Source organism: Apus apus, chromosome 2 (assembly GCF_020740795.1).
Source record: "Apus apus isolate bApuApu2 chromosome 2, bApuApu2.pri.cur, whole genome shotgun sequence".
NCBI classification, from domain to species: Eukaryota; Metazoa; Chordata; class Aves; order Apodiformes; family Apodidae; genus Apus; species Apus apus.
In genome coordinates this window covers 971,546-990,345 of record NC_067283.1, presented here as the reverse complement: position 1 = coordinate 990,345, position 18,800 = coordinate 971,546, and the positions used below count along the sequence as shown (strand labels likewise).

Below are 18,800 nucleotides of genomic sequence, written 5' to 3'. Positions count from 1 at the left end.
GCCGAGCGGAACCCAGCGGAGCCGAGCGGAACCCAGCCGAGCCGAGCGGAACCCAGCGGAGCCGAGCGGAACCCAGCCGAGCCGAGCGGAGCCCAGCCGAGCCGAGCCGAGCGGCGCCGAACCGGAGGGAGCGGAGCGGGCCGGGGCGGTTCGGAGCCGCGGGGAGCGGAGCGAGGGGTCCCGGGTCTCGGCGATGCGGCGGGTCCTGGTACCGGTGCCGGTGCCGGTGCCGCTGCTGCTGCTGCTGCTGCTGCTGAGTCCGGTGCGGGCGGGACCGGGACGGGAGCGGGACGGGACCGGGAGCTGGACCGGGACGGGGACCGGGACCGGGACGGGACCGGGATGGGAGCGGGATGGGAGCGGGACCAGGAGCGGGAGCGGGACCGGGACGGGACGGGACCGGGAGCGGGACCGGGAGCTGGACCGGGACCGGGAGGGGGACGGGACGGGACGGGACAGGAGCGGGTCCCCCCGGGCCGGCCCTGCCCGGTCCCGCCGCGCTCGGGAGCTGGTTGTGCCGTTTCATCTCCCCCCGCTCCTTTTTCCCCTTCTTTGCTTTACTTTTCTTCCTTTCCCCCCCCGCTTCATTTCACTCCATTTCCTGCTGTTTCTTCTTCTTCTCCTCCCACCCTCATCTCGTTTCTTTCCTCTTACTTCACTTTCCCGCATCACTTCGCTTCGTCCCCTCCCGGTTTTTCCCACTTCATTCCCTTCCAGTTTTTTATCCCCGTTTTTCACTCCATCCCCCCCCCCCCCTTCCCTTTCACTCCCTTTTCTTTCTCTTTGACTTCACTTCGTCTTTTTCTTTCCCCTTGAATTCCCCCCCCCCGGGTCACTTCGTTTCCTTTTATTCCCTTTCACTTCATTCATGATTTCGTCCCGTTTCACCCCAAAAATCTTTCATGCATTTCGGGGCTCGTTTTTCCCTCCCCCCCCCCCCCATTCCCTGATTTTATTCTTTTCCTCTTTATATTTTTCCACTGGATCCGGTTTAATTCCTGATGTTTTGTATCATTTCTCTCCCCCCCCCGCCACCCCAGGGCGCCCTCACTGGGGTCCCCCAACCCCCCACCCAACCAGGACCCGGGACCCCCCACCCAGCCCAGCCCTGCACCCAGAACACCAGTGAGTGACACCCCCAGACCCTTGGGGGGGAGGGGGGGACCCCATCATTGTCACACCCCCCCACTTTGTCCCATGAGTCACTTTTTTTTTGGGGGGGGGGGGGGGGAAAGCACCTGTGCCTCAGTTTCCCCACTTGAGGCAGTGGGAATGGGGGGGGGGGGTGTGCAGGAAATTGGGGTGGATTGGGAAGAAGGGGGGGGGGAAATCAGTGCATCACCCCAACATAATTTGGGGGGGGGGGTGTCCCACAAACACACCCCCCCGCCCCACCCATGGGTGCTGGGAAACTGAGGCAAGGACCCCACCCCGTTCTGTTCCCTTTCCAGATGAGGAGCTGGAGCGCCTGGAGGTGCCCCCCCCATCCCCACCACCCCCCTCTGGGGAGGGGGTGACCAGGGACCCTTCCCCTGGACCCCCCCCCCGACCTGGTGCCGCCCCCCGGCCGGGACATCATCCCCCTCTACTGCTCCCTCCTGGCTGCCGTGGTGCTGGGACTCCTGGCCTACGTGGCCTTCAAGTGGTGGGTTTTGGGGGTGCCAGGGGGGGCAGGGGGGAGGGGAGGGGGTAACCCAACCCCCTGGGTGACCCCCAAACCCCGGTGGGCAGCTGGCACACCTGCAGGCAGAAGGAGCAGCTGGCCAAGGCCAGGGCAGGGGACTTGGGGGCATCACCTGAGGGGGAGAAGCTGCACGGGGACAGTGGGGTCTTCCTCGACACCCCCAGCCTGCAGGAGCCCCCCCAGCCCGGCAAGGGTGAGTGTTGGCTTTTTTTTGGGGGGGAGGGTAGACACCCATTGTGGGGTGGGGGCTGGGAGGAAGGGGGGGGGTGGTCCCTCTGGTGTTGTTGGGATGGGAATTGGGGAAGCTCCCAGGGGTGGGTGGGGAGGGAGGTCAGGGTGGAGATGTCCTTGGGGAGCAGCTCGACCTTGGGGAGCATCTGGATGGGGTTGGGGGTGCAGCTGTACCCCAGGGAGGACCCATATGGGGTTTGGGTCCCACCATGACCCAGGGAGCACCCACGTTGAGTTTTGGGTTGCACCTACACCCCATGGAGCGTTCAGATGGGTTTGAGAGCATCCCTGCCTTGGAGGGGAGGTCTCCTGGGTGGAGCTGGGGAGCACCCATACCCCAGGTAGCACCCAAACAGGTTTGGGGAGGACCTAGGTGGAGATGGGGAGCACCCATGCCCTGGACAGCATCCAAATAGGGGTTGGGGGGAGCACCTGGACGGAGTTGAGGAGCACCCAAATGGGGCTGGGGGAGCACCTGGCTGGGTTTGGGGAGGCCCCAGATGGGGTTAAGGGGGCACCTGGATGAGGTTGAGGAGCACCCATACCCCAGGTAGCACCCAAGTGAGGTTGGGGAACTCCTGCATGGGGTTGGGGAGCACCCAAATGGGGCAGGAGGGCCTCCAAGTGGGGTCGGGGAGTCTCCAAGTGGACTTGGGGAGCACCCAAATGGGTTTGGGGAGCTCCTGGGTGGGGTTGAGGAGCAGCCAGAGGGGGTTGAGGAGCACCCAAGTGGTGGTAAGAGCACCTGGATGGGTTTGGGAAGCACCCATGCCCCGGGTAGCACCCAAAGGGTGTTGGGGAGCAGCTGGTTGGAGTTGGGGAACATCCAAGTGGGGTTGGGGAGCCTCCAAGTGGAGCTGAGGAACTCCTGGATGGGGTTGTGGAAGCACCTGGATGGGTTTGGGGAGCACCCATTCCCCAGGCAGCACCCAAAGGGTGTTGAGGAGCACCCAAGCAGTATTGGGGAGCACCTGGTTGGGGTTGGGAAGCACCTGGATGGGGTTGGGGAGCACCCAAAGGGGGGATTGGAGAGCACCTGGATGAGGTTGGGGAGCATCCATTCCCCAGGTAGCACCCAAAGGGTGTTGAGGAGCACCTGGAGGGGGTTGGGGAGCACCTGGATGGGGTTGGAGAGCATCTGGAGGGGGTTGAGGAGCACCTGGTTGGGGTTGAGCACCTGGAGGGGGTTGGGGAGCACCTGGAGGTGGTTGGGGAGCACCTGGATGGGTTTGGGGAGCACCTGACGAGTCTCTCCCGGGATCCAGTGGTGCCTCCACCCCACAGACCCCTCTGGGCAGCGATTCCAGGTGCCCACCCTGAGCTTCCCCCCCACCACCACCTTCGCCTTCTTCTCCCCAGCCCCCCATCCCAGGGGTCACCCCTTCAGCTCGATGTCACCTCAGTGCCAGGAGGAGCTGGAGCGGCTGCTGGAGAGCGGAGGTCCCGGGGGGGACTGGCAGGTCCTGGCCACCCACCTGGGCTTCAGCCCCGAGGCCATTGTCACCTTGGGGGGGTCCCGGACCCCCACCCGCCGCCTCCTCAACGCTTGGGCTGGAGGGGAAGGGGCCACCATGGAGACCCTCTGCCAAGCCCTGGCTGCCATCGGCCACCACGACCTGGCCCGGAGCTTGGTGGCACCTGAGGATGTCACCTCGGCCGTGTGAGGGACGTTTGGGGACACACAGACCCCCCCCCAGGGACATCCCAGCCCTGTGGGGGGGGGTTCTGGGGGGTTTTGTACTTTCTCCAGGGGTGTTGGGGGGGTGGGATGAGGGGGGTTGGTGGCCCCGGGGGGGGTGATTGAAGGTGGGAGGGTCGGGGAGTGGGGTCAGCACATTAAACGTGGCACCAAGATGTGTCCCCAGGTGTCCGTGTGTCCCAGGTGTGTCACCAGCTGTGGTCATTCCCCTTCCCCCCCACCCCGAGAGGTGTGGGTCCATCACTGGGATGTGTCCCCAGGTGTCCGTGTATCCCCAAGTGGCCACGTGTCCCCAGGTGTCCACGTGTCTCCAGGTGTCCCCCAGGTGTCCATGAGTCTCCTCAAGCACGTTCCCCAAGATGAATGTCCTTGGGCATCCACACATCACCAAGATGTGGCCTCAGGTGTCTGTCTGTCCCCCACACGTGTGTCCCCCAGATGTGTCACCAGGGTGTGTCCTCAGGTGTGTCCCTTTCCCCCCCCCCCCCCCAAGAGATGTTGGTCCATGTGTCACAGGGACATGTCCCCCCCAGGTGTTGTCCCTCATGGAGCCACGTGTGTCCCCAGGATGTGTCCTTGCTGGCCACAGGTCTCCTCAAGTGCATGTCCCCAAGATGTGTGTCCTCAGGTGCCCATGTGTCCCCCACAAGCACGTGTGTCCCCTCAGGTGTCCCCAGGATGTACCCACGTGTCCCTAGAATACGTGTCCCCATGTGTCTGTGTGTCCCCAGCTGTGTGTCCTCAAGATGTCTGGCCTTGGGTGTCCATAGTCACTGGGACATGTCCCCAAGTGTCCCTGTATCCCCAGGTGTCCCCAGGATGTGTGTTCCCAGGTGTCCATGAGTCTCCTCAAGCACGTGGCCCCAAGATGAGTGTCCTTGGGTGTCCATATGTCACTGGGATGTGTCCTTAGGCATCCGTGTGTCCCCAGATGTTTGTCCCCACCTTGGGTGTCCATGTGTCCCAGGACACGTGTCCTCATGTGTCCACATCCCCCCCCTCAAGTGTGGCCCCCCAGGATGACGTGGCCTCGGATGTGTCTGAGGCCAGGACACGTGTCCCCAGGTGTCCCCAGGTCTCCGTGTGTCCCACACCCATCAAGCCAGCAGGGTGGTGGGTGCTCCTGGGAGGTGGGGACACCCCAAAACCCCACAGCAGGCACCGGGGGGGGGGGGGACACAACAAAGTGTGACAGGAAACACCCATTTGAACCCCAAAATACAGGCGGGTCCCCCACCCCGAGCTGGGTCACCCCACGGCCTGGGGGGGGCTGGGAGACACTGAAGGTGACAGGAGGGTCCCTGAGCCAGCCTGGGGGGAGGACACCACGTCCCCCCACACCTGCCACCCCCAGACTGTCCCCCCTTGGTTCCACCTTTTGGGGCCAGTGTCAGAATTGATGCTTTTTTGGGTCATTTTTTTTTTTTTTGACATTTTTTCTCATTTTGTTTTGGTTTATAACTTCGTTTTTTGGGTGGGGTTGTTGGGGGGGTTTCTTTTTTTCTTTTTTTTTTCACATAAAAAGTTCTGTAAAGATTGGCTGAAGTCGAATGATCTCAAGCCAAAAGATCAACCTTCTCCCCGGGGCTGGGGTCGCTCTGAACTCTTTACAGGAGACCAGATGAAACCTCCATGGGACCCAACGTGAGAACTCAACCCCCAACCCAGCCCCCTCCCCCAAACCCTCCCACCCAACCAAAAATTAAAAAAAATAAATTAAAATAATCATTAATTAGGAGAAAAGAAGCCCAAACATCCTCTTCACAAAACGTCCCGTGGGATCAGAAGATCCCAGGGTTGATGGAAACCAAGCTCAGGATGGAAACCAACCTCATGGTGGAGACCCAGGCCATGATGGAAACCCACCTCCTGGTGGAGACCAACCTCATGGTGGAGACCAAGGCCATGATGGAAACCAAGGCCATGATGGAAACCCACCTCCTGGTGGAGACCAACCTCATGATGGAAACCAAGGCCATGAGGAAACCAAGGCCATGATGGAAACCAAGGCCAGGATGGAAACCAACCTCATGGTGGAGACCAAGGCCATGATGGAAACCAAGGCCAGGATGGAAACCAACCTCATGGTGGAGACCAAGGCCATGATGGAAACCAACCTCATGGTGGAAACCAAGGCCATGATGGAAACCAAGGCCAGGATGGAAACCAACCTCATGGTGGAGACCAAGGCCATGATGGAAACCAACCTCATGGTGGAAACCAAGGCCATGATGGAAACCAAGCTCAGGATGGAAACCAAGCTCAGGATGGAAACCAAGGCCAGGATGGAAACCAAGGCCAGGATGGAAACCAAGGCCAGGATGGAAACCAAGGCCAGGATGGAAACCAAGGCCAGGATGGAAACCAAGGCCAGGATGGAAACCAAGGCCAGGATGGAAACCCACCTCATGGTGGAAACCAAGGCCAGGATGGAAACCAAGCTCAGGATGGAAACCAAGCTCATGGTAGAAACCAAGGCCAGGATGGAAACCCACTTCATGGTGGAAACCAAGGCCAGGATGGAAACCCACCTCCTGGTGGAAATCAACCCCGTGATAGAAACCAACCCCATGATGGAAACCAAACCCAAGTGGTTGGTCAATATTCACAGCTGGGTTCCAATACAACACAGGGGGTTCTGCCCCAGCAGCAGAAACTGCCTCAAGCCCTGGGCAGGGAGGAGGAGTTTCCTGCTCTTTTCTAGTTGGTTGGTTGGGTTTTTTTACATAAAAAAAAAGGGGGGGATTAAAAAAGGATTTTTTTTAGTTTTTCTTCTTTTTTTCTTTTAAAAAAGGGGAAAATTTCACAGAAAAAAGGCCTTTTAAAAAGAAACAAAACAGGCATGATGGACAGAGAATCCTTTTTTCTTTAAAAAAGGGAAATTCAGAGAAATTTTCCTTTCTTTAAAACCATAAATTGAGCAACTTTTCATTTTTCTTTTTAAAAAAAGGAAAATTCTCCTAAATTTTCCTCTTTTTTTAAAAAAACAGGAAGTTAATTCAAATAAATTTTCCCTTTTTCTCTTTGAAACAAAAGGAAAATACTGAGAAAATCTTTGTTGTTGAGAAAAAGGAAATTGAGGCCCAGAAATTTCCCCTTTTTTTCCCATATTTTTAAAAAAGGAAGAATTTCCCAAAGAGAATTTTCCAGTTTTAATAAAAAGGGACATGAATTCCCAAAGAAACTGTCCTTTTTCCTTTAAAAAAAAGGAAATTCACAGAGAATTTTTCCTTTCTTTTCTTTAAAACAAAAGGAATTTCTAGGAAAAAAAAAGATTCACAGAAAATTTGCTCCTTTTTTAAAAAAAAAGGAAATTAATTCAAAGCAATTTTCCTTTTTTCTTTGAAACAGAAGGAAAATTGAAAGAAAAATTTGTGTTTTTTCAAAAAAGAAGGAAGTTAAGTCAAAGAAAATGTCTGGTTTTGAGAAAAAGGAAATGGAGTCAATGAAATTTTAATTTTTTCCCAATTTTTCTTTAAAAAAGGAAGAGTTTCAGAGAGAAAAAATGGCCTTTTTTAATAAAAAGGGGCATGAATTTCCAGAAAAATCCTTTTTTCTTTAAAAACAGGAAATTCACAGAGAATTCTTCCTTTGCTTTCAAAACATAAATTCTCAGCAAGTTTCTTTTTTTCCCAGAAAAAAGGAAAATTCACATAAAATGTCCTTTTTTTAAAAAAAGGAAATTAATTCTATTTTCCTTTATAAAAAGGAAAATGAAGTCTTTGTTTTTGAGAAAAAGGAAAATTGAAGCCCCCAAATTTTCCTTTTTTCCATTTTTTTTTTTTTAAAGGAAGAATTTCCCAAAGAGAACTTCCAGTTTTAATTAAAAGGGACAGAAATTCCCAAAGAAATGATCCTTTTTTCTTTAAAAAAAGAGAAATTCACAACTAAATTTTCCTTTTTCTTTCATGAAAAAGGAAAATTTAAATGTCTCTTTTTAAAATATTTTTTTTAAAAGGATATTAAGTCAATTAAATTTTCCTTTTCTATTCTTTAAAGAAAGGAAAATGCAAAGAAAATTTCTTTTTTTGAGTAAAAGGGAATTTAGTCCATGAAAATTTTCCTTTTTTAAAAAAAAAAAGGAAACTTGCTAAAAAAAGGGGGAATTAAAATTAAAATTTTTAAAAGGAGGAATTTCATGAAGAAAATTCCTTTTTTCTCAAAAAAAGGACACTAATTCCCAGAGAAATTCCTTTTTTTCTTTAAAAAACCCAAGAAATTCAAAGTATTTTTCCTTTTTTTCCTTGAAACAAAAGGAAATTTCCATGAAAATTTCCCCTTTTTTTTGGAGAAAGAGGAAATTCATTCCAATAAATCTTTTTAAAAAAAAAAGAAAATTCACACTTAATAACATTTTCCTTTTGTTTAAGGAAGAATTTTACTTTTGGTTTTTTTAAGACAATCAATTCAAAGGAATTTTCCTTTTTTCTTTTTTAAAAAAATAAAAATTCAAAAGGAAAATTCAAAAAAAAGGAAGAATCCCAGGCAAAAGTTTCCTTATTTTACTAAAAAGGACATGAATTCACAGCAAAATCCTCCTTTTTTCCCCTTTAAAAAAACTCCCAAATAATTTTTCCTCTTTTAAAAAAGGGAAAACTTAGAGATTTTTTCCTTTTGTCTTTAAAAAAAAAGGAACTTAAAGAAAATTCCCTTTTTTAAAAAAAAAAAGATGAATTCCCAGAGAAATCTTCCTTTTTTTCTTTAAAAATAAATTCAATTTTCTACTTTTTTTTAAAGGAAAAATCTCACCAAGAAAATCTCTTTTTTTTTAAAAAAAAAAAAAAAAGGAAATTCAAAAAGAAATCAATTATTTGAAAGAAAAAAAAGAAGAAATTCAATTTCATTTTCCCTCTTTTTCATGAAAAGGAAGGCTCTCACCATGAAAAATTCCCATTTTATTTTTAAAAAAGGGGAAATTCACTCCCAGAAATGTTCCTTTTCTTGTTCTTCTTGACAAAAAACCCAGAAATTCACTCAGAAAATTTCCTTATTTTTAATTATTTAAAAAAAAAAAAAAAAAGAAGAAGAAGAAGAAGAAGAAGAAGGAAAGAGGCTCCCCCTGTGGTGGTTGAGTCCATGGGTGGGGGGTGCTGGGTGGCCCAGGGTGGGGCTGGAGGGGCTGGGGGGGTCACTCCAGCTCCGTGTCCTCTTTGGGTTTGTAGATGGCCCCGAATTTCTGCATGTACTTCTTGATGTACTCCTTGGTCTTGTGCTTCACGTTCTCGTTGCACTCCAGGTCCTCGGGGTTCTTGCAGTACTTGAGCTCCTTGTTCATCACCCCGTGGGTCAACTGCCAAGGAAAAGCCACCATCATTCCCTCAGGATTCCCAGGAGGTGGGTCTAGGGCAGGTTGGATGGGGCTTGGAGCAGCCTGGGCTGCTGGGAGGTGTCCCTGCCCATGGCAGGGGTGGGACTGGGTGGGTTTGAAGGTCCCTTCCCATCCAAACCATTCCAGGATTCCATGATAATCCAAATCTTGGAGACTCCCCAAGCTGTTCTACTATTAATCCCCAATATTTTCCATTACTCTCCAATATTTTCCATTAATCCTCAAATATTGGCCATTACTCCCCAATATTGGCCATTAATCCTCAAATATTGGCCATTACTCCCCAATATTGGCCATTACTCCCAGTTACTGGCCATTACTTCCCCAATATTGCCCATTACTCCCAATTACTGGCCATTAATCCCCAATATTGCCCATTAATCCCAATTACTGGCCATTAATCCCCAATATTGCCCATTAATCCCAAATATTGCCCATTAATCCCAATTACTGGCCATTAATCCACAATATTTGCTATTACTGCCCAATATTGCCCATTAATCCCCAAATACTGCCCATTAATCCCCAATATTGCCCATTAATCCCCAAATACTGCCCATTAATCCCCAATATTGCCCATTCATGCCCAAATATTTGCCATTAATCCTCAAATACTGCCCATTACTCCCCAATATTGCCCATTACTCCCCAAATATCTGCCATTACTCTCCAATATTGGCCATTGATCCCCAAATATTGGCCATTAATCCCCAAATATTGGCCATTAATCCCCAAATACTGCCCATTACTCCCCAATATTGCCCATTACTCCCCAAATATCTGCCATTACTCTCCAATATTGGCCATTGATCCCCAAATATTGGCCATTAATCCCCAATATTGCCCATTAATCCCCAAATACTGCCCATTAATCCCCAAATATTAGCTATTCTTCCCTAAAAAACTCCTATTCCCAAACATTTCCCCAATATTTCCCACTATCCCCATAATATTTTCCATTATTCCCCAAATATTTCCTACTGTCTCCCAAATAATTCATATTATTCCCCAGATATTCCCCAAACTATTTTCTTATTATCCCCCAAATACTCCCTATTATTCCCCAAATATTCCCAGATACATGTTATTAACCCTGAACATTGGCTGATATTGGCTAATATTCCCAACTAATGGCTTTTATTCCCAAAATATTACTATGTATTGGCTACTATTCCCAAATATTGGCTGTTATCCCCAAATATGGGCTAATATTCTGAAGTATTGGCTAATGTTACCAACATATTGTCTAATATTCCCCAAATATTCCCAACTACTGGCTTTTACTCCCCAAATATTCCCTAATATAGACTAATATTCCCAAATATTGACTTTTATTCCCAAATATTGGCTAACAATCCCCAAATATTAGCTAATATTCCCAGAAAAAGGCTATTATTCCCAGAATACCCCCAAATATTGGTTATTATTCCCAAATATTGGCTTTAATTCCCCAGATATTCCCCAACATTGGCTTTTACACCACAAATATTCCCAAATATTGGCTATTATTGCCCAAACAATGGCTATTATTCCCAGATTACTCCCAAATTTGGCTAGTATTCTCCAAATATTGGCTAATATTCCCCAAACAATGGCTAATATTCCCAGAATACTCCCAAATATTGGCTAATATTCTCCAAATATTCCCAAATACTGGCTAATATTCCCCAAACAATGGCTATTATCCCCAAATACTGGCTAATATTCCCCAAACAATGGCTATTATCCCCAAATATTGGCTAATATTTCCCAAACAATGGCTATTATTCCCAGAATACTCCCAAATATTGGCTAATATTCTCCAAATATTCCCAAATACTGGCTAATATTCCCCAAACAATGGCTATTATCCCCAAATATTGGCTAATATTCCCCAAACAATGGCTATTATCCCCAAATATTGGCTAATATTCCCCAAACAATGGCTATTATCCCCAAATAATGGCTAATATTCCCCGAACAATGGCTATTATCCCCAAATATTGGCTAATATTTCCCAAACAATGGCTATTATTCCCAGAATACTCCCAAATACTGGCTAATATTCCCCAAACAATGGCTATTATCCCCAAATAATGGCTAATATTCCCCAAACAATGGCTATTATTCCCAGAATACTCCCAAATATTGGCTAATATTCTCCAAATATTCCCAAATACTGGCTAATATTCCCCAAACAATGGCTATTATCCCCAAATACTGGCTAATATTCCCCAAACAATGGCTATTATCCCCAAATATTGGCTAATATTCCCCAAACAATGGCTATTATTCCCAGAATACTCCCAAATATTGGCTAATATTCTCCAAATATTCCCCAAACAATGCCTATTATCCCCAAATATTGGCTAATATTCCCCAAACAATGGCTATTATTCCCAGAATACTCCCAAATATTGGCTAATATTCTCCAAATATTCCCCAAACAATGCCTATTATCCCCAAATATTGGCTAATATTCCCCAAACAATGGCTATTATCCCCAAATTTTGGCTAATATTCCCCAAACAATGGCTATTATTCCCCAAACAATGGCTATTATTCCCAGAATACTCCCAAATATTGGCAATTATTCCCCAAACATTACCTTTTATCCCCCCAATACTCCCCAGGAATGCCTGTTATTCCCAGAATACTCCCAAACACTGGCTCATACCCTCCCAGTACAGCCTAATACTCCCCCAACGTTCCCTTTTCTTCCTGAAATATTCCCATCTATCCCCCCATCCTTGCCTTTTCCCCCCCAACCAAGGCCCCAGACCACCCCCCCATGCTGTCCCAAGGGATGTCCCCAGGGATGTCCCCAGGGATGTCCCCAGGGATGTCCCCACCCTCCTGACCTTGCGTGCCAGGTGCTTGAAGTCCTCGGTGGTGGTGATGCGCCCGGCCTTGCAGTCGGGTTTGCGGTAGGGGTTGAGGCACTGCACGATGAACTGGGACATCTGTGGGGAGGTGGCACTGTCACCCTGGCCCTGGCCCCAGCCCGGGGTGACGTGTGTCCCCCAGGGACTCCCCCGACCCCACTAGGATCCCTCCTGGGTGGCCCCGCTACGGCGTCAGATCAACTGCCCGGGGTGGTGACCCCCTGGGTCACGTCCCTGGTGAGCCCCAACCAGTGTCCCCTGGGTCACGTCACTGGTGAGCCCCAACCAGCCAGTGTCCCCTGGATCACGTCACTGGTGAGCCCCAACCAGCCAGTGTCCCCTGGGTCATGTCACTGGTGAGCCCCAACAGCCCCCTCTAATGTCCCCACAGCCATGTCACCAGTGAACCCCAACACCCCACCCCAACATCACCTGGGTCATGTCACCTGTAGGGGACAGTGAACCCCAACACCACCTCCAGTGTCCCATGGGTCGCGTCACCGGTGAACCCCAACACCCCCTTTCCAGTGTCACCTGGATCATGTCACCAGCAGGTGACAGTGAACCCCAACCCCCACGTCGAGCATCCCCTGGGTCACTTCAGTGGTGGGGGACAGTGACAACCCCCCAGGCCCTGGGGACACTCACCTCCTTCCGGAACACCTCCTTGCTCTTCTTGGCCAGCTCGCTGGACGTGTCGGCTTCCGCCGTCTTGGCCTTCTTGGAAGACTGGAAAGGGACCAAAGGAGCTGGGAGGGATCCTGGGACCAGCCAGGATCTGCCTGTCCCCACCCCCACCTTGGTGGCCAGTGCTCCTGCCACCCACTCTCACTCCATGACCAGTGTGCACTTCCCAGCCCACTCCAACCACTTCCCAGCCCAACTCCAGACCACATCCCAGCCTGATCCCAGCACCCTCCCCAGGGCAGGGGTCTCATCTCCTGCTCTCTGAAGTTCTCCTGCTCTTCATTTTCATTAAAACCCATTTTTGACATATTTCTCCATGACAAAACAGGAGCCATCCTGTCCCTTTCCAGCCCCAAAGTGCCCTAAGTAACCAACACTGGAGCTTCAATCACCTCCGTTCTCCATCACTCATCCCATCTCCACCACTCATTCCATCTCCATCACCAGCCACTCCATAGAATCCCAGACTGGTTTGGGTTGGAAGGGACCTTCAAGATCATCCAGTTCCAATCCCCCTGCATGGGCAGGGACACCTCCCACCAGACCAGGTTGCTCCACTCCTCTCCATCACTGATCCCTTCTCCATCACCAACCTCTTCTCCATCACCAGCTTCTCCCCCATCACTGATCCCTTCTCCATCCAAATTCCCCCCAAGCCAGCACAAGGAAGGAATTCTTTTCTAGGTGGGTCAGTTTGGTAATGATGGGATTTTCAATGTCACCCTCCCCAGATGCCAGGGGTGACCAGCACTGATGGGCTGAGGTTAGAGCTGGAGGACAAGTGGAGTGTGGAGGGAAAGGCAAAGGCCAAGGAAAGATGTGAGGAAATAAATGTGTAAAGAAACTGAATTAAAAAAATAAAGTCTGGGACTAAATGCTCCTGGAATTTTAAGCCATGGAAAGGTCCCATAATGTCCCACCATGACGTGGGGGTGACCTGGAAGGAGAAAAGGACACTTTTTTGGGAATCAGACTGGGAGGAGGTGTCAAATCCCAGGTGATCACCAAGGCAGGGGATGGGGAGGCTGCAACCACTGCCCTGGTCTGGCAGCTCAGGCAAGATCCTGCTTCCCTTGGCTGGAGCACGTGGGATGGGGGAAAACTCATGTCAAGAAGTGTTGGGGAAGATGAGGAGAAATAGAAACGATATTTCTACACCCCAAATATTCCCTATTATGCCCTAAATATTGACTGTGAATTCCCAAAACATTCCCCAAGCTATTCTGCCCTCAACCTCCAAATATTCCCCCAAATATTTCCTCTTATTCTCCAAATATTTCCTCTTACACCCCAAATACTCTCAGTGTTTTGCCTACTAATCATGATTTTAACATTAAAAGCTCCTTACGAAGGGTCCCCTGGCAGGACCATGGCGCTTCCCCCTCCCATAACCCAAAGCCCACCAGGAAGACTGGAAAGCAGGAAAACCCCCCCACAGGATGCTGATATTCCCATTTTCCAGCCTTGCTGCTTCATGCCAAAGCCCTCCAGAGGAGAATTGGGGATGGAGAAGCTGGGAAAGATGAGGGAAACCAGCCTGGGATGGGGGGACAGTGGGAGGGAAGTGGGAATTTGGAGGAGCCTTTGGATGGGATTTGCTCCGTAGGCACCGACCTTCCCCTGCTCTTCGGGATGGACCGATGGGGAGAGATGTGAACGTATCGTGCAATAAATCCTGGGATTTTCCATCTTAAAAGGATGCAAAAAACTTCTGGCATCCAGATCCACGTCACTGCCAACCCCTCCGAGCTCCCTGCTGGGTCACCCTCCCATGAAACCCCTTTTCCAGGGGTTTTAAAATGTGTTTGAAAGGGAATCGCCGAGCGGTCGGAGCCGCGATGCCGGGAGGGGTTGATCCCTCTTGGAAAAGGTGCAGGGCTGGGAGGAGGAGGGTGAAAAACATCCAAGGAATGTGGCTGTGATTCCAGGGTGGGAACAGTTCTTGCGGGGGCAGGGGAGAGCTGGGACCACGTGGGAATTCAACGGGAAAAGCCCAACCTTGGGGTGGTCCCGGGCGAGAAGAAGAAGATGGGAAGCTGTGGAGTGAGCTTCCCATGTCACCACAAGGTCAGCCAAGGCCACACCTTGGATGTTCCTACAGGAACATTAGGAAGTTCCTACAGTCCATTGGTGGCTTCTGAGAAGTTTTGAGCCCAAAATGAGGGATTTTGGGGCGCTGAGTGGGGTGGTGAAAATTCCAGGTGGAAGCAGCTGGGCTCAGGTCTGCCCAAGGTGAAGCCCCTTCGAGCACTGTCCTGGGTCCTCAGCATCCTTTCTATCCCCAAGCTTTTGGATTTGGCACATGAACACACTTGGAGAAGCATCTTCCCTTGCTTCTGCAGCCCAGCCAAGACCCTCAAAAGTCAGCAGGAAAAAGATCCCCAAGCTGCAAAGCCCCAGCACAATGTGATCTTCTGGCTCAGAAAAGCCCAACCTTCTTCTCACCACCTTGTTCTCCTCACAGGAATGTTCCCCAGGGTGTCCAGGCTGCTCCAACCCATCCAACTTTCACTCATACAGCTCAGTCCCACCACAGGGACAGTTTGTGGCTATTCCAGGTTAACAAAGCTTCTCCTTGAAGCCCAAAATGAAGCTGTTTGATAAACAGCTCCTCTGCTTCTGCTCCTACTTCATTAGTTTGTCCTAATTCAAACTTATGCCCAGGGAGGTTGTGGAGCCTCCATCTCTGGAGACATTCCAAACCCATCTCAACATGTTCCTGTGGAGCCTGCTGCAGGTGATCCTACTCTAGCAGGGGGTTGGACTAGATGATCTTCAGAGGTCCCCTCCCACCCCAAACACTCTGATTATCCCCCTCCACATCCCTTTTTTTGAGTGAAGGAGCACTGAGGTCTGCACCCAGGAAGCAAGAGCACCACTTCTGTCCCTCCACTGTCCCTCTCCCCAGGACCATACAGACCTCAAGGAGCCCCAGCATCTGCTGCTCTTGTTCCACAGGATGATCCCCATGGTCTGTACAACAGATTTTAACACCAAGTCTCCCTGGCTGACCCCTGCACTTACCTTCATGGGGTTTTCATCATACGTTGGGGTCCCCAGGTCCATCTCAGCTTCATGTTCAAGGCTGGCATCATCTCCTGGGCTGTCCCAGGTAGGAGGGTCCCACTGGGTTTGCCTGGAGGAAGACAGACAGACAGACCGACCATCATCCTCTCAGAAGTAACCAGTTCATTGTTTGTCCCATCCCCTGGGACACCTGGTTTCCAACAGTCACCAAAACTCTTACCCTGGGCATAAAGCACAGCCCCACCTTGCTACTGATGAGGAGTCTGAGTGGGCTGCTAAGAAGGAGAAGGCTTCCAGGCTGGAGAAGGTTAAAGCCAAGAAGAACAACTTTAAAAAGGGAATTATCATGATTTTCTATCACTGGTGAAACTCAAGGTGAGATGAAGGGAAGTTCATCACAGAGATGAAATAAAGGTGGGTGATTCTGATGTGGAAAGATGGGAAACATCACAGCAAAGACCTTGGGGAAGGGTCTTCTTGCTGGAGAGCAAGGCCCAGCCCTTGGCACCTCAAGCCAAGCATCCAGTCACGTGATGGAAAGGACATTGACCAAAGGTCTTGAGCAAAGACACAAGAACGAGCAGGAGCTTGCAAGGATGGATGGTGGATGCCTCAAAAGTCATCCATATGGTACAAGAGGCTAAAGAGCTCTCCTTGGCTCACTGCTCATGGGAAGCAGTTTCAGGAGAAACACCTCAGCTGACATGGAAGAAGTCACCAGAGCCTGCTTGGCCTTGTCAGGCCAACACCTGGGGAAGAGCCTCACCATGCTCAAAGCAGAGAAGGATGGAGAGAACTGTTCTGGATCTCCTCAAGGTGGGAAGAGAGCAAATACTGGATGGTGCTGGGGAGGAACACCACGGCCCAGGGGAGGAACACAACCAGGAGAAACGGGGCTCAGCAGGACAGACCTCTGTCTTTGCAGGACTTGGGTGAGTAAAGGACTCCCCATCAGGTGAGAGGACTCACAAACAGATTAAAGAAAAGGGATGCAAAGAGGACAGATCTCCAGACCTCGTTAGGTTTGGAGGTGACCCAACGTGGGAACCATTTTCCATCTCTGGGCTGTGTGCAAGACCCAAACATGTGCATTTCTGCTCAAAGGACAGAAATCCTCTAAGTCTAGGTCAGAAGAAGACACTGGTTAGAGCTTCTGGAGGTTTCTGACCTGTATCAGAAACCTTGTCCCACATTTTACTTTTCAGGACATGCTGGGGAGAAGCATCAAAGTCTTATTTCCATGAGCTCCGTGGTCACCATGATTCTCTCTGCTGAATGTCCCAACCTGGGACTGGAATTGATTTGATAGCTGAGCAGAATGAGGTATTCACATCGGGAAGTGGATCAACAAGCATCAAAAACAGAGTGACCAGCAGGGCCAGGGAGGGGATTGTCCCCTCTGCTCTGCTGAGTCCCGCTGCAGGGCTGGGAACAGCTCTGGGGTCCCCAGAACAGGAAGGACATGGAGCTGTTGGAGAGAGGCCAGAGGAGGCCCCGGAGATGATGGGAGGGCTGGAGCAGCTCTGCTCTGGAGCCAGGCTGGGAGAGCTGGGGTGTTCAGCCTGGAGAAGAGAAGGCTCCAGGGAGACCTGAGAGCACCTTCCAGTGCCTGAAGGGGCTCCAGGAAAGCTGGGGAGGGGCTTGGGACAAGGGCAGGGAGGGATGGGAGCAGGGGGAAGGGTTTCCAGCTGGCAGAGGGAGCTGGAGCTGAGATGGGAGGGAGAAATTCTGGGCTGTGAGGGTGGTGAGAGCCTGGCCCAGGTTGCCCAGGGAAGCTGTGGCTGCCCCATCCCTGGCAGTGTTGAAGGGCAGGTTGGATGGGGCTTGGAGCAGCCTGGGCTGCTGGGAGGTGTCCCTGCCCATGCAGAGGAGTGGGACTGGGTGATCTTTAAGGTCCCTTCCCACCAAAACCATTCCAGGATTCAATGATTCTAGGAGCCATCACACTCACCTCGTTACCACATGGTAATAGTAGATCTTCCCCTCTGGATCTCGGGCTGTTTTCCAGTTGGGTGGGAGGACAATCGTTTTGGGTTTTGGTGGGGATGGTGGAGGCAAGTCCAAGAGGTTGTTGGTCACCACAAGCTCTGGCTGAAAACAGCACAAAAAGAGAAAGACATGAGTGGCCATGAGGGTGGTCACTGCAGCCCTGACCCCTCCTTCCCACACATCGAGGACTTTGCTGCAGCTAAAACTCAAGAATTCTATTAGTGTTGGCCCAAGAACTGATGAGGACAATGTCCTTCCCTTGTTCTTCATCAAATACCCCAAACATCCCCTCAACCACACCCCAGGCTTGTCATACAGCCACGTCACCACTCACGCTCCCAAATCCTCTGTGCTGGATGCCAAAACCATCATTTCTGCTGGAAACCTTCAGTGGTCAAAGCAGCTTCTGGAGCTTCATCCACAGCCTTCTGGGGCATGCTGGCAGAAAGCCCAAACACAGCTGGACCTGGGCTCCAAGCCCCCAAAAATGTGCCTGATGCCCCCATCCAGCCTGGAGAACAGCATTCCAAAGGCTGCCAGCATGGAAAACTCCTCTGGCTGGTATGACCAGCACATTGACAGCATCCATGTGGAATCATGCAAACCCAAGGCAGATGCAGATGAAGGCTCTCCATCCCTTCTGACCCACCAAGCCTTACCTGCTGGATGGGTTGAGGCTGCCCAGCTGCCACGATCGTGGTCACAGCTGTGGGTGGCTGCACGATGACTCCCTGGGGATGAGCCGTGTAGATCTGCTGGCCCTGGATGTACTGGAGACCTGGCTGGGCATAACTCTGAAACAGAGGATGGGGAACCACCATGTAGCTTGATTTACCAAACCAAGGGGGACGCAGCACAGGGGGGAATTGAATAGTGGAGGCAAGATCAGGAGGCTAGTCCTCAAGGACTAGTGGAAGTCACTTTTGGGCCCCTACCACCAAGAAGGACATGGAGGGGCTGGAGCGTGTCCAGGGAAGGGCAAGGGAGCTGGGGAAGGGGCTGGAGCACCAGTCTGAGCAGGAGCAGCTGAGGGAGCTGGGGGTGTCCAGCCTGGAGCCAAGGAGGTGAGGGGAGACCTGCTGGCTCTGCAGCTGCCTGAGAGGAGGTTGGAGCCAGGGGGGTCGGGCTCTGCTCCCCAGGAACAAGGGATGGGACAAGGGGAAATGGGCTCAAGTTGTGCCAGGGGAGGTTGAGGTTGGATCTGGGGAACAATTCCCTCCTGGCAAGGGTTGTCAGGGCCTGGCCCAGGCTGCCCAGGGCAGGGGGGGAGTCCCCATCCCTGGAGGGGTT

General features: G+C 50.9%; 2 protein-coding genes across 2 annotated transcripts in view; one reads left to right on the top strand and one right to left on the bottom strand.

Moving 5' to 3' along the window:
• The first annotated feature begins 342 nt into the window (after positions 1-342).
• Positions 343-3,657, top strand: LOC127381858 (death domain-containing membrane protein NRADD-like). Its single transcript, XM_051612742.1, has 4 exons — positions 343-511; positions 1,522-1,645; positions 1,732-1,877; positions 3,275-3,657. The coding sequence occupies exons 1-4, from the start codon at positions 343-345 to the stop codon at positions 3,577-3,579; spliced, it is 744 nt and encodes a 247-aa protein (XP_051468702.1). The 3' UTR covers positions 3,580-3,657.
• A 4,831-nt stretch (positions 3,658-8,488) lies between these two features.
• The window catches only part of SETD2 (SET domain containing 2, histone lysine methyltransferase), a 61,925-nt gene continuing 51,613 nt past the window's right edge, over positions 8,489-18,800 (bottom strand). Inside the window, exons 16-21 of the mRNA XM_051610992.1 lie at positions 18,170-18,304; positions 17,473-17,612; positions 15,519-15,630; positions 12,456-12,536; positions 11,784-11,885; positions 8,489-8,904 (exon numbers count right to left, since the gene is read on the bottom strand). Coding sequence (XP_051466952.1) covers positions 8,743-8,904; positions 11,784-11,885; positions 12,456-12,536; positions 15,519-15,630; positions 17,473-17,612; positions 18,170-18,304 — 732 coding nt within the window. The 3' untranslated portion in view covers positions 8,489-8,742. The remainder of the gene's footprint in view (positions 8,905-11,783; positions 11,886-12,455; positions 12,537-15,518; positions 15,631-17,472; positions 17,613-18,169; positions 18,305-18,800) is intronic.